At 48.3% G+C, this 15,000-nt stretch overlaps 1 protein-coding gene across 7 annotated transcripts in view; it reads left to right on the forward strand.

Annotated features, from left to right (window-relative positions):
• The first annotated feature begins 1,808 nt into the window (after nucleotides 1-1,808).
• The window catches only part of LOC134073172 (protein MTSS 1-like), a 42,142-nt gene continuing 28,950 nt past the window's right edge, over nucleotides 1,809-15,000 (forward strand). For all 7 annotated transcript variants that reach the window (XM_062530155.1, XM_062530160.1, XM_062530157.1 and 4 more), the window contains exons 1-3: nucleotides 1,809-2,312; nucleotides 6,779-6,840; nucleotides 8,582-8,655. In XM_062530155.1, the coding sequence (XP_062386139.1) occupies nucleotides 2,241-2,312; nucleotides 6,779-6,840; nucleotides 8,582-8,655 (208 nt within the window). In that variant the 5' untranslated portion in view covers nucleotides 1,809-2,240. The remainder of the gene's footprint in view (nucleotides 2,313-6,778; nucleotides 6,841-8,581; nucleotides 8,656-15,000) is intronic.

A 15,000-nucleotide genomic window follows, 5' to 3' on the forward strand; every position in this document is an offset into this window, starting at 1 on the left:
TGTGAGCTGGTTTCCCCTCAACAGTCCCCATCGACCCCATCCATGCTCGGCACTGAGTGGCTTTGCAGATGGGAAGCCCACACAGGCCCTCTGATTCCTGTAATTTCATTGCTCTGGGCCTGTGCCGGAGGCTAATGGCACTGTTGCCATCTGTCATTACCAGCCCCTGTCTGTGGTTATGGTGTCAGTCTCAGCCACTTGGCCCTGCAGTCCCTCACATTTCAGGGCCCCCTCCAGTCCCACCCGCCAGCCGCCGGCACAAAGCGAGCTGTCAGGAGACAGGACAGCACCCACCGCAAAGGGACCGGGGATAATTAGACGGCAGGCCTGGCGATTTGGTCAGAGTCAGAGGGTGCAAAAAAAAAGGTGGTGGTGGTGGTGTGTGTGTGTGTGTGTGTATGTGTATGTGTGTGTGTGTGTGTGTGTGTGTGTGTGTGTGTGTGTGTGTGTGTGTGTGTGTGTGTGTGTGTGTGTGTGTGATGGGGGGTGCAGGGAGTCTGCTGGGACTCTGATGTGGCGATAGCTTTAGCACAGCTGAAGACTGGGACTCCAGAGGCTGACAGATTAATTAATGCACTCGGAACCACAGATTTCTTCTGTGACGAGAAAGACTCGAGAAAGAAGAAATGTGCGTCTGTTGGGTCGAAGAGTGGGGTGAGATGTTGGCTTTGTTGATCTATCTGTCAACCGAATTGACAATTTCAAGCTTCAAGCTAGCTCACACTTTTATGCCCCATCAAGGCCATGTTCCATGTCTAGTCTAAGTATTCTTCTGATATCTTCAGATAATATTCAGCTGTCTGTTTCATTCGATCTTCTATTAACTCCCATTGCAATACTATTTCTAGATAATTGAATCAATAACAGCACATACAGATCCTCTCCGATACTTTGGCAACATGAATGACACATGGAGACAATTCCCTCACCCTCAATACTAATATTGAGTGTAGCCTATTTTAGATTTGTCTTTGCAGCTAAAGCATAAAACAATCACTTGGATTCATTCAAGCAGTAGCGAGAAATCACATGGAGACCTCTAGTGGACACCCAATTTAACAAGATAGGCTACTGACTTCAACTAAAAAATTAGTCATATCCTGGCCAATTCATTCAGTAATTTTCAGGGGTTGATCATCAATTGTTCCAAAAAACATCACCTGTATGACACTAGGCTATTTGGGCTAAATAATAATAATAATAAAAAACTTTGAATCTTTCAGATGTACAATTAAGTATGTTGCTTGCGGGGTTTTTTTTACAGTAATCAAACACTTTTACCAAGAACATTTGCCTCCAATCACAGGTGTTAGTTGATTGAAATGATATATTAGCTATAGGCTATACGCCTTGAAAAAGATGGTCACGGTGTGGCGCTGGTGCGCTATAACCAAATTCATGAGGTTATTTAGAACCTGGCCAGCTACTCATTTTCACATGATCAAACACCCGCCACAAAGACCCTCACGAGAATACATTGTTGCCGTAATGTAAACATATACTTTGCATAGTGTTAAAATGGGATGTCCATAAATAGACACACAACAGGTGGCTGGTCAGGTAATTATTGTAGCTACAACCTGAAATCAACCTTCCGCCTAGAATATTTTACTGGTTAGAAAGAATTAAGAAAAGCAGATCGTCAAGCAGACATTATTTGTGTTAATGTCTTGCAGTTCACAGAGTTGAATGTTTCACCGTTAACCTGTTAGCTTCAGATGAAGCGTAGCCTACAAAGGCGGGGCAATGCGTTTGCACGCGGCTGCGCTGAGGGGCGCGCGCATCAGAGTGATCTGTATTGCTTGAAGTTGAAGTAAGCAGAGAGTCGGAACTCACTTGAAATAGCATTGACTTAGGTAGACGCTAAGTGGACACGTTTTTTTTTCATATAACAAAAAACCTCACAGGGTTTAGCTTTTTTTCTTAATTACTTAGGCTGCACGGTGTTTTGGATCTTCTCCCTGGAATGAAACCATGGAACTTAAACCAGCGTGGAAACTAGGACTGCCTTGAATTCTGGTCGCAGTCGTTCAATGAATTTTCCTCTCCATCGTAGGAGAGTGCTGCGTATAGGCTATTCACGCAGACGGGATACCGCAGAAGTCTCTGAGCGGAATTACACCTCTAGTCGAAAAACAACGGCTGCTGTCTACAGAATTTGGTGGTACCTCTCCAGGAAACGAGAGTAAACAAATTACACCAGGGTGTTTGCAGAATAAACAATAAACGCAGGGTAGAAAATGGAGACGGTGATGGAGAGAGAATGCAGTGCGCTTGGAGGACTTTTCCAAACAGTCATTGGCGACATGAAGGTAACACAATATTACATTTAAATGTTAATGCCAACCTTATGGTACTTTTTACATTAATCGGTATCGAGTAAATTAGCCTACTATAGCCTACTGTAGTCTACGCTATGACTTTGCTTATTGGCTAGATAGCGGTTGGACACACACACGGATCGTCACTGTGGTTAAAGCCCACATTTGACTGAGGCCGAAATGAATGACAAGGCGTTTACGATGTCTTTGTCATATGTGGCATTGAACTGTAGCTTATACTGTATCTGTCTTATGTCTTGTGTGACGCGATTTGTATAATGCCTGTATGAATGAGTAGTCAAGGTTGGCCTGTCTGTCAATTATCTGCTATTCTTAGAATGTTCTAGCGCCTGCAATCGCTTTATTTGCAGGAAATTGATAGGAGTGGTTTACAACAATGTAACAGATCTGATAACATAGACCTACGAGCTGCGAGAATGAGTCTTGTTAAATTACTAATTAGAGACAGTCTTATCCTGTGTGTCAAGAATAACTGATGCCAACGTCAGTGTTGTCATGTGTGGTAGAACATCGTTTGTTTTAGGCTATTTCTTCCTGCTGTTTTCCCACAGCGGTTATGGCCTATTATGCACCTAAAGTATGATGACCAAAAGTAATAGTTTATCTTTTGACTGCTTCAGTGACTGAAACTTGGGAACACTGAGCGAAAGCTTAAGGTTTATTTATTTTTTACTTTGGCGCTAAATGAAAGGGTTTCCCGGAGATGATCAAAAGAAAGCGGCACAATTGGTTGGTTCGCAGTGCTACCCTCCATTCACAGCCGCGTCCACACCTGTTCCAGATTATGGAATGCGGGAAGTGGCAGGTGACCTCAAAGGCCAGAGAGGTTAGCCATAGCATTAGCGGGGCCAAGCGTAGAGTTGGGTAGAGTTGGGGGGTGAATGGCCAGAACTGGGTTGAAGAGAGAGAAAAGATGAATGTCCTCAGCCTTCCTTCTATTTGTGATTCTCCATACCGCTGTTAATTGTCAATGTTTAGGCCTATATCATGTTGGATGTATAATGAGTGAGAAGGCTGTGTAGAGTTTAGCATTGTAGCCTATTGAGAGTTGAGAGTATTTATCCAACCTGTAGTTATATACTGCCAGAACAACTAGGCCTGTTGAAGAACACTGAAAAGCTGTTAAGACTATGGAACTTGACTGTCAGTGATTCTTTGGAAGTTATGCTATTGTAGATAATCACCAGTTAGTATTTAACACATTTTGAAGGATTCTCTTAGTTTTGCATAATCATCTGTGATATTAAAGAAAGCTCAGTTACAGGTTTGAAACTTTGAGGATAAATATAGCCTATATACTTTTCACACATCAATGGGGTTTGCATCATCTACAGCATCAAGTCTTGATTCAAAAGCTTTATTTTGTCTTTGCCTGAAGCTACCCTGTTAATGAACAGGTCTCAGTTACTTGGTCTTTGTCATAACCGAAGGGCCTGTTGGCTCTTGGCTGGAATGATACGTAATATGAATCATTTCACAAATGGCTTTCTGTAAGCCCTAGAATAATCTTGTATTGTGTGGCAAGGGATTTTCCACAGAGAGATGTTTAGAGTGTGTGAGCAAGAGATGGTGGGTTAGAGAAATTCTGTGGGTATTTGCTAATAAGCATTTGTTTGCTAAATTGAATCAGTATGTCATGGCTTTTGTGTGTGTGTGTGTGTGTGTGTGTGTGTGTGTGTGTGTGTGTGTGTGTGTGTGTGTGTGTGTGTGTGTGTGTGCACATGCATGTGTGTGGGGGTACGTGTGTGTGTGTGTGTGTGCACATGTCATGCACCTATTAATAAGTGATGAATAGGGGGTTCGCATAGCTCCATTGTGTGAACAGATGTATTCTCATTCATTAGCGTAACTCAAGCCTTCCATGTAATATAGACATTTTTCCATAGGCTGCAAAAAAAAGCCCCTTCTTTATGAGACCACCCCTAACTGAATTGAATGAATGGGCCGGATCAATTACAATCTTATTACTGCGAGACGTACTTAACTTCACACGCCGCCAAGATTAGCTTTCAATTTCTTAAAATACTTTCACACATGGCCTGTAGCCCTCTGGCTGCATCAGCAGTATTAAAATCCCTCATTTAAGGGGTTCATCTCCACTGTCTCTCTGTCTCGCTAACTTTCCTCGCACCCCTCCCCCCCTGTCTCAAAATGCAATTTGGACAGGCTGGTGGGTTTACATGTAAAGTTAATGTGATTGCGAGTATTTCATGCACTTTCTCTTATTAGTCCAAATAACTCTTCATCTGAATATTCCGTCGTAATCTCCCGGGCCACCGTAATCCTCTCTCTAGGGGGTGTCAGGAGATGGAATTACGGAGGGGGAAAGCCTCGGCCCTCCAAAACGCCACGGTTCCAGGAAAGCCCACACAGCCATTACCAGGGTGACAGCTTTATAGTCCTGTGCCACAGGCCGCCCCACAGCAAGCGAGCGCAGAGGCACACGTGCATCTGTGCTGCTCACACACATACTGTAGGGACAGGCGCATCGAACGCCTAACAGGCTTCCGAGAGAAAGAGAGATCATGTTCTGGATGATTGTTTGTAGGAGTAATGCTCTGATTTGCCTGAATGGGAGATATGGTGTGTGTGTGTGTGTGTGTGTGTGTGTGTGTGTGTGTGTGTGTGTGTGTGTGTGTGTGTGTGTGTGTGTGTGTGTGTGTGTGTGTGTGTGTGTGTGTGTGTGTGTGTGTGTGTGTGTGTGTGTGTGCCTGCGCGTGTGTGTGTGTGTGTGTGTGTGTCTGCGTGTGTGTGTGTGTGCGAGGAGAACGCATGCTGACGGAGCTGCTGCTAGGGAGATGGAACTGCAGCGTCATCGTCCCCGCACCACCACAGCCCTGTTCCGCACGTTGTCACGGCAACAGTTGTAGGGCACCACACAACCACACAATATGAGAGGGAAATAAAAACAGAGCCAGGGTTGATTGGGGGGGTTGGGCGAAAGCAGGTGTTGAGATGTCAGACGTCCAACTCCTTCTGCAGAGAGGGGGTTGGTGATCTCTCTGTTTGTGTTGTGTTGGGGGTGGGGTGCTACAGAATCAGACAGTTAATGAAGGTAATTTTACATCCGACAAAAGAAGGTGTCAGTATCAAAGTGGAGAGCACACCTATGTCTCTTACAGCCACCAGACAACAAATGGAGATGGCCATGAGGTTATCCTTTGTCATTGTTGGTAGAGAGACAAAGGCATTTAGATAAGAGGAATGGCATCTTCAACTGGCCACATGTTCCACATGAATTGGTTCATCTGTTCCTGTCTCCTTACATCAGATAGCCATGACTCCCCAGGTCATAGGGGATGAGGTCAGCCCCAGTTGACCTCTGTGGTATCTAGGCTAACCAGCTGTGGTGTGGGCATGCTGGTTTTGACCCAGGCTGCACCGCGTCACGGACAGATGCTTTGTCCCGACCACAGACATGCAAAGCAAAAACGCAGAATGCGTCCAGCCAGCTCTGGCCTCCCTGCCCAGTGCGTTTTAGTTTATACATTCTGGCCCACTTTTTGCTCAAAGAAGGAAAGAGAGAGAGAGAGAGAGAGAGAGAGAGAGAGAGAGGAGAAAGAAGGGAAAAGAAAGATGGAGAGATAGAGGGAGAGAGAAAAAGAGAGAAAGGAATAGGAGAGAGAACAGTGAGAGAGAGAGAGAGAGAAGAAAGAAAGGAAAAGAAATATAGGGAGAGGGAGCGAGAGGAGGAAAGAGGGTTAAGAGAGAAAGGGAGGAGGAGATAGAGAGAAAAGGGACCATCCAGTTCAAAGCCAGGCAGACAGCGTCATGTAACCAGAGTGTAGTTAGCCGTAAATGGGGTCTCATCGTGCTCTCAGCGTCCACCATGTTTGTGTTCCCTCCAGATTAATGAGGCCGAGAGGACCATCCCTCTCCCCTGCCATCCTCCTTCAGCTCAGCATCCGCTTAACTGTACTGTTTCATCCGTGCCCGTTGTGTATGTGCGTTTGTCCTCCATTTTACGCAGTCCCAAAAGTCAAGCTTTATCCCTTGATGTGTGCTCTGGCTGGGTTCGTTTGATCCCATCTCTGCTGCACACCCTGCGCCACAGAGACTGGAGAAATCTGGCATCTCGCAGAGCCAGTGATAGATTTGCATCAGGCTGGCTGCCTGTCGTCTTTTATCTCTGTGTCTGTGTGTCCTCGCTCATCGCGTGTGTGTGTGTTTACTGTATGTACTTTGTGCATATGTTTATCGCTGTGTCCTTCACTGTGTTCTGTTTGTGTGTGGGCGTGTTTGTATGTGTGTGTATGCGTGTGTGTGCGTGTGTGTGTGTGTGTGTGTGTGTGTGTGTGTGTGTGTGTGTGTGTGTGTGTGTGTGTGTGTGTATGTGTGTGTGTGTGTGTGTGTGTGTGTGCTTTTTTTTGGTACTCTTTGGTATGTTTTTGGTACTCTTCTCTCAAATGCCTTCTCTGTGTTTTTTATCTCCCCAGAGCAGCTATCCAGTGTGGGAGGACTTCATCAGCAAAGCTGGCAAACTGCAGTCCCAGCTCAGGTGAGACATGTACCAACAGCACACATGGACACCCCACCACCACCACCACCACCACCACCGCCCCCCTCTCTCCCCTCCTCACCCAGTCTCCCCAGGCGTGAGTCTTAGATTTCATCTCCCCTGCCTCGGCCGCACTGATGAGGCTTGTTATCAGCAAAGATCCTTCATTACTGACAAGATAGAGCAACATAATGCATCTCTATGGAAGCAAAATTCGAACAGTTCCTGTCTGCTTAAAGAGGCATGTCGCAAAGACGTCATAGTGGGATATCGATCTCTGTCAGATTGGCAAGCAGTTCAGTTCAAATGTAATGCCACTTTCTAGGTCTGCTTAAAGGGGGATTTCGCCCCCCCTCCCCTTTGCAAAAAAACAGAATGCGGAAATGGTCGAATGTTTGCGCCTCTCGCCCCGCTTTAACCCTCTCTGTTATCAGCCACGTCGAGTAAGCAAACGGGTGGGGCGTGGCCCTTTGGTCCTCCCCCGTCGGCGTGTGTTTTGGATCGGCGCGTTTTGGCACCGAGCTCACAGATTCTGCCAAGTGCCAAGCCGGGGCTGAAGGTCACCAGAGAACTCCACGTAAGACGCCAACAAGGAGGAAGGAAGGAAGGAAGGAACTGGAGGAGGAAGAAAAAAAAACAGAACAGACAACCCAAAACTCAATTAACCTTTCATCAGGCGAGATTAATGATCAAATCATAAACTCATTATCTCGGCGGAGGAGACTGGCACTGTGTGGCAGGTGATCTATTCTGGGCCAGAGGTTGCAGCAGTTTAACCCGCTTCCAACTCTAGATTCCTCTGTCTCTCAAAGCTGGCGATCTTTACCCTAAGCTCCAGTTTCGAGAGCTGAGGCGAGGGGGGGGGGGGGTAGAGGGGGCAGAGAGGGCCCCCCAAAAGTTGAGGTCTATTCATATGCATGTGGGCCACCCCTGAGTCTCGTGTACCCCTTTTTCCACAGAGGTGTCAGTCTCCTCAACGAACCCTAAACCAGAACACAAGACGAGGGCAAAGTGAAAGGGAAGATGCAAATTGCCGGGAGCCGTGTGTCTTCACACTCACACAAGTTGTGATAATTGGCTCTTCTGCGAAAGCGTTGCGGTATATACTGTAGGATGAGGTGCTGACTGCACACACACATGCTCTCTATCCAGCAGATCGAGGCTAGGCTTTTTTTGGGACGCCTTCCGAGTCAGCAGAGCTAAAAGCGCACCTTTGAGAAAATGTGATGTTTGTCTTAAAATAGCCAAGAGCGTGTGGTTGAGCTGCACACATCTAATTTGGCTCAAAGACAGACAGGAGACAAAGAAACACACAAAAAACGCATTTTTCCGCATAACACCACTCTTGACTGCTCCTGGCTGATTTGTACTGGGTGACCCGTAATGAACCCCCAAGTCATAACACGCCATCCTACAGGACCCCAGCTGAGCAGGTTAAGTTCTGCCTGCTGGGCCAGGGCCCATTTGGCTGATTTTAAAGCCACAAGGGCAGGCTTGTTATGGAAGAGGATTTTTTAATCCAGCTGAGACCAACTTTGGAAATGAGGGTTAAGGTGACGTTTTAGGCATAATCCCAATTTGATCAAATTTTGCACAGGATTTAATTTTTTTGTCTTTGTCCTCAGTTTTCGCTGAAATAAACAAGCCTTCAGAGGAGAGTGGAGAGATTGGCCTAAAGGTGTAAGGTCTATGCCAAAGATGTTTATCACAATTGTTTGTTGTTGTTGTTGTTGTTTTATAGGACAACAGTGGTTGCCGTGGCTGCCTTCCTCGATGCCTTCCAGAAAGTGGCCGACCTGGCAACTGGTAGCCGTGGTAAGCTCCTGTCCTGTAATTAACCACTCCGAAACTTATCAGGCACCTTTACTTACCTCAGAATCCCTCCCTTCCCCTCCCTTTACCACCCCCACCCCAGCTAATCCCACTCTTTAGGCCTGTTCTTTTCACCTGATCAAAGGGCTCCATGCAACAGATGTGTCAGACTCAACTACCCCCCCCCCCCACACACACACACACTCCTCCCGGCCCCCCATCCCCCCACTTCCCCTGTGTGTGTTTTGGAGTCACCCTCACTTGGCTGCTAAGTCAGTCACCTTGCAGGGCTTCATCGCTTTAATGCGCTGAGTGATGGCCGTTGTGGAAGGTCACTGCCGAGCGAGCGGAGGCTGAGTCACTGTCAACACCCTCTCCTAGGTGACGGGCCGGCCTGCTGTTTCTCCCTCGTCGCTTTCCGCCTTCTGTGCAAATAAAAAAGGAAAAAGACACACAGACTAAGAAAGTGTGGCCATTCAATGACAAAACAGAGGAGGAAAAGTTGTCATATAGAAACAGTGTAGAAGAGAACAACACAAGACATTTAGGGCCTGTGTCCACCAATTACTTTTTTTTTTTGGCGCTAATAGCAGCTATTTTCCATACAAATCCTATGAAGTTCAGCATTTACAGCACTCAGCGTCCTTGGCGGAAAAAAAGCCCTCGGCGCTGATCGTATTTTCTGTTCAACTTTCAGATAAGCTCAGGGCTCATCAATGTCACTTGTCTCTCGATGACCAATCAAACTTAGTAACCTGGCAACAATAAACACTTGACTGGGCACTCTCAACACTAAAAACGCTATGGGTGGACACTGAGGCCCCTAGTGTCTGGACCAGGAGTGGCCTCCTCCTGGACCTTTACCCGTCATGGCCGCCTGGAGGGCTTTGGCCCTTGCGTGTGGGGCGAGATGGAGGCACAGCTGGCGCAAGGGAGGCTTAACCGCGTGTGCCAGTGGGCATGTGTCTCTGCATGTGAATGCGTGTGTGTGTGGGCGTCTGACAATACTGTGTGCACGGTACGTGCGCCAGGCCTGATGTTTTGAGGTAGTCAGTGTGTGTAACGCTGGGCATAATCTCTTTCTGAACAGCCCTTTTTGAAAAAAAAAAACCCAAATGGATTCTATTCATAGAAAACTGGAGAGCTAACATGTGTCTGACAGAGTGGTAACATCAGTGGGGTTGGGTGGGGTGGAGCTAGTGGATGGTGCGGTGTGGAGTTTGTGTGTGTATGTGTGTATGTGTGTGTGTTTGTGTGGGGTGGTGGCTTGTGGTCCCCTTCTGCCACCACACACAGGCTTCCTGCGGAGACGGGGCAGGGAGTAGACCCACCACTTACTCCCGGGGTCTAATTTTAGGCTGGGGTTTGCAGAGCCCGCTAATGCTAGTCATCTGCAGCTGAAGCTAGCCGCTATCTGATAGCGTAGCGTGCCGGGCCCCCTCCACAGGGGTTAATAAATAGGAAGGCTTTTCAGAGAGCAAAGCGACCGCACCATACGTGCTGCTGCGCCACCGCTCCGCTAAGGGCCCTCTGTGATGCTGGCCTGGGACTGGGCACGAAGGAAACGTTTGAAGAACGTTTCCACTAGGGGAATACCATAGATGTATATATGTCTATGGGGAATACCCTCCAATCAAAAGGCCCTTTATAGAGCACTTTCAAATGTTGAATCAACAGGGTTAGATTCATACACAACATGTGTGTTATGCAAAGATCACTCGGTTACAAAAATCCCTCTATTTGTCATACACTTTTTTTATACAACGGTATTTAATCTTCTTCTTTTCTCACTCTGTTTTTTCTCCACTATGAATCACTCCTTATCACTTCAGTGTGATGTATAATCCTGGCTGTGGAGGCCTCTGCTCAGCCATCATAATGCCACATGCTCAGGGAGCTCATTCCACTAATGGGCTGAGGCTCGGAGAATTAACTCTAGCACGGCAGCCATGGGCTTTTTTTTGTTCAGTCTCTCAGAACGGTCAAACACCTCAGAGGCCAAAGGGTACCTCCGGAAGCCTTTTAAAGCCAAACATCAGAGGCTAGATCAGTTAGCTGCACGGATAGTGGTTTCCCTATCGTTAAAAACTTAACTGTGAGTTAACGTGAGGCTTGGTGCATTTGCTAGAAGCTCATCCCTGGGAGATACTAAGCTGGGCCACAAATATACAACTGATGTTTATAAAAGTACAAGTCGGTTTGTGCTAATGCGTAACACCCGTCTGTGGTTTGTCGGTGTGTACGGAGAGAGGCCTGGCGGAGCGGCCCCATTGGCCTGCTTGTAAACAGACCCCGCGAGTGGGCACGGGCGTCTGTGGAGCATGTGGCCGTGCTTTTGCTGTGGCATCAACCCAAAATAGCCGCCCTGCCTTTCTCCCCATCTCTCCATCTCTCCATCTCTCCCCCTTTCTCTCTCTCTCTCTTAGCTCTGTCTAGTCTCTTTCTTTCTCTGGTCCTCCGCTTCTATCACTGTCTGGGTGTGGACTCGCTGATAGCCAAACAGAGCCTCATGATGACTGTGATTATGAGACCGGCTCTGTATTCAGCAGACTTCGGGCTCCATAATGGCCAGAGGTGTAGGCTACAGAGCAGAGTAAAGTAGGGAATTTGTTTAGTCTCATTGGGCTCCATAATGGCCAGAGGTGTAGGCTACAGAGCAGACTAAAGTAGGGAATCTGTTTAGTCTCATTGGGCTGTTTAGTCTCATTGTGCTGCAGGTACCAACAAAGCATCGATATTCAATATTGCTGCACTCTGGTATTGGCATATGTTGGTGTTGTATTTTCCCTTCTATAGGATCTGTACAGTGTATTATGTGGTGATTGCATTGTTGCACGTGTAATTGGCGTTTGAAAACTTTGATATGATTCCTCCTCTCTCTCCGAGGAAGTGTTGCTGTTTTTTTCTGCCATGCCTCATCGGCTGTTTGTGCTTGTGCTCGACGTGCTCGTCTGCCGTGTCTGCAGAGGACGAAGGGGCTTCTTCCCGTCCCCGAACCCCACCAGGCTCACGGACGGCCAGTTCTGATTTGCTTCCCAGAACCCAGCGTGTGCCAGGTGGCCATTTTGCACTCGACCGTGTCGCGTCCCCGAGGCCCAGCCTCACAGCTGGCCCCCATCCTCATGGCAACAGCACGGAAATCGCGAGCGGTGGGAGGGGTGTGTATGTATGTGTGTGTGTGTGTGTGTGTGTGTGTGTGTGTGTGTGTGTGTGTGTGTGTGTGTGTGTGTGTGTGTGTGTGTGTGTGTGGAGAGCGGGCTGAGACACCTCTCACCTCCACTTAGGGGTTACTGACAGGGGAAAGAGAGGAAAGGAAAAATGAGGGGATGAAGGAAGGGTAGAGAGAGAGAGAGAGAAAGAGAGAGGGAGAGCAGAGATAGGGGAAGGAAGGGGGAGCAGAGGAGAGGAACGAGTGGGAAATGGAAGAGAGTGGAATGAGCACAAAGGAAGATGGGAGGAGAGGGCGTGAAAAATGACAGGAAGATTGAAAGAGTAGTAAAGAGAGGAGCGGCAAGTGGATAGAGGAGGGAGAGGACAGGGAGAGAGAGAGATGGAGGGGTGTGAAGAAAGAGAGAGAGAGAGAGATGAAGGGGGTGAAGAAAGAGAGAGAGAGAGAGAGAGCAAAAGAGCACCTCAGCAGGAGACGGCCATTCCTAACTGAGAGGCCGCCTTCCCCGAGGAGTGATTGACAGACATGGAAAATTCCCCTTTCCACAGGAGCAGACCCACACGTTATCCCACTCCCACTCCACTCAGCAAAGCAGTATTATTTACTGCCCAGGAGCCCCATGTCCCTCTCCTTCTCCCTCTCCCTGTCTGTCTCTATCCCTCTCTCCTCTCTCATCCCTCCTTTTCTTCCCCTGCGTCACTCTATTTATCGTCCCTCTCTGCGAGAGGAGCAACGGAGACGACCTCTGTGGACATCCGCTGAAGCAAACATCCTTGTTACCGCTTTGCCTGAGCAGAACAAAATATTGATTTGTCTCTCGCTGGCACCTGCTTTCTCCTAACTTCAGCAGCGGCGGTGGTTGCGAGTAGAGAGCAAACATCCGCGTCCTCGTCCTCCTCCCCCTCTCAGACACTCCGTTCAACAGTTGCTGAATCAAACAGATGCACTGCACTGGAATTAATGCGGCGTGGGGCGTGGGAGGGAGGTACAGATCCCAGGCCCCTCGCAGGTACACAGCGCACATTTCACGCTGGTTTAATAGCGTCGCTCGGCAAACACTCTCCCCTCATCTCTCTCTCTCTCTCTCTATCTCTCTCTCTCTCTCTCTCTCTCTCTCTCTCTCCTTCTCTCTCTCTCTCTCACCTGCTTTCCACACCACCCCCACATTGCTCTTTTCCTCCATCTGTCTCAGTCTGCCTCTCTCTCTCTCTCTCTCTCTAACACCTTTCATTCTTGCCATCTTAGTTTTTCACCTCATATTTTACTTTAAATTACCTTGTATTTATATCACTCTGTCAGCCTCTTATATGGTGCAGTATTTCAGCACTGTGTGATGTACTGTATCATTCTATTTCTATCTCTTCATCTCTCCCCCTCTCACATCTCTCTCTCTCTCTCTCTCTCTCTCTCTCTCTCTCTCCCTCTCTGTCTCATCAGTGTCTCTCATAGCCCTGCTGCCAGCTCCCTTGTCAGAACGGGGCTCGGCACCTATTTGCCATGTATTTTGCTGGGTTCTGCCGTTGCCATGGCGCCCCCGCTGCCAGCGAGGATCCTCTCCTCCGGCAGGCTTAGCTTTAGCAGTTAGCATTAGCATTAACATCAGATGAGGCCGGTCAGTCAGCCGTTCAACCGGGGAGAACAGGCAAGACAGGGCCCTGCAGGTAGAAAGATCCCCAACCTCTCGTCCTCCTCCCTCCTCCTCTTCCTCCTCCTCTTCCTCCTCCTGCTCCTCCTGCTCCTCCTCCGTTAGCCTGATTATTGGAGGGCCAGCATGTGCTAAACATGCAGGAGACATCCCAGGCTTTGTTGCTCCGGCTCCCTCTCCCCGCGCCGCACACAGCGCTGCTGGATGGCATGGAATTGATTTGCATTGGATTACGGCTCCTGGAAGAGCAGTGGAGGGCCACGGGGATGGGAGCCGTGCCTCGTTAATCAAAGGGAGCCGGTGACGGGGAGGCAGCGTCCAGAGTGCTGATGAGCCGGGAGAATGGCCGCCTTTGTGGACGTTTGCTTTAAAATCCCTGATCTGCTTCTTAGATGGTCGACGAATAAACAATACTTGACCTACAAACCTAAATGCAACGGTGGAAGACAGCTGAGCTGACCACGGCTGTGTTTTCAGTTACTGCAGTATTTTTTTTTTCCTGAAGATTGTGTACTCTTCTGTATTTAGTATTCCGCAGTCTGCGTGTGGGTCTGTTCTCTCACCTGGCAGTGTGTATTTCACTGTTTAGTCTGTCGGGAGCCGTAGATCTGCTCCTCTAACAAGAATGTTCCACTCCAGCATCTCCCCCAACATTCAACAGTAATGTATGCCTCTCCCTCCCTCATCCTCTCAGTCTCTCTCTCTCTCTCTCTTTCTCCTCTCGCAAATTTAGTCCAGGAAATGAATAGCCTTGTATGGTCAAAACACAGGATACATGGCTCTGAACAGGCTTTAGAACATAGCATACAATTATACTAATAGTTGTTTTTGTTTTTATTTGTTGTTTTTTTTCTCCTCCTTCTCTTTGTTTCTCTTTGTCTCTTTTCCTTCCTTCCTCCCTCTCTCTCTCTCTCTCTCTCTCTCCTATACCCCGCCCCACTACACCCCCTCAACTGTGCTCTTTTGCCAGAGGCTTCCTTAAAGCAGCACCCCCCCATCCTCCATCCTCTCCGTCTCCACCACTTAACTCCCACAACCAACTGCAAGAAGCGCCCCCCCCACACCCCAACCCCCACCCCAACCTCCCAACCTCCATCCTTTATCATTCCAAACCAGCCCCTTCCTCCTACTGACAGCATTAGCCCTGGCCTTTCATGGCTCCAGTTAGGGCGGCTGACGCTTTGTCGCCAGACTGACTCCCTTCGTCCCTCTGCCCCTGTTAGGTCGTCCGTGAGTGGAATGCCGCCATGTAAAAACACGGGTGGGGGTTTTGCGTGTATGTGTGTTTTTGTGTGTGTGTGTGGGGGGGGGGGGGGGTTAGGGGGGTGAAAAGAGGAGAGGAGTCGTTTTGTCTTTCCATAGTTGCCCAGGAGTTGTTTACCGCGCGGCCATCAATTATTCAATTAGATAAACCTCAGTAGATTCTATTAGATAATTAAGTCATGGTTGAAGGATAAATCCTAGGCGTTGCGCTGCGCTCCTGAGTGCATGTCCTCGGGGCTCACAATAACGGCCTCTCCAGCCACGCCATGTC

The sequence above is a fragment of the Sardina pilchardus genome, chromosome 24 (genome assembly GCF_963854185.1).
Source record: "Sardina pilchardus chromosome 24, fSarPil1.1, whole genome shotgun sequence".
Classification (NCBI taxonomy): Eukaryota; Metazoa; Chordata; class Actinopteri; order Clupeiformes; family Clupeidae; genus Sardina; species Sardina pilchardus.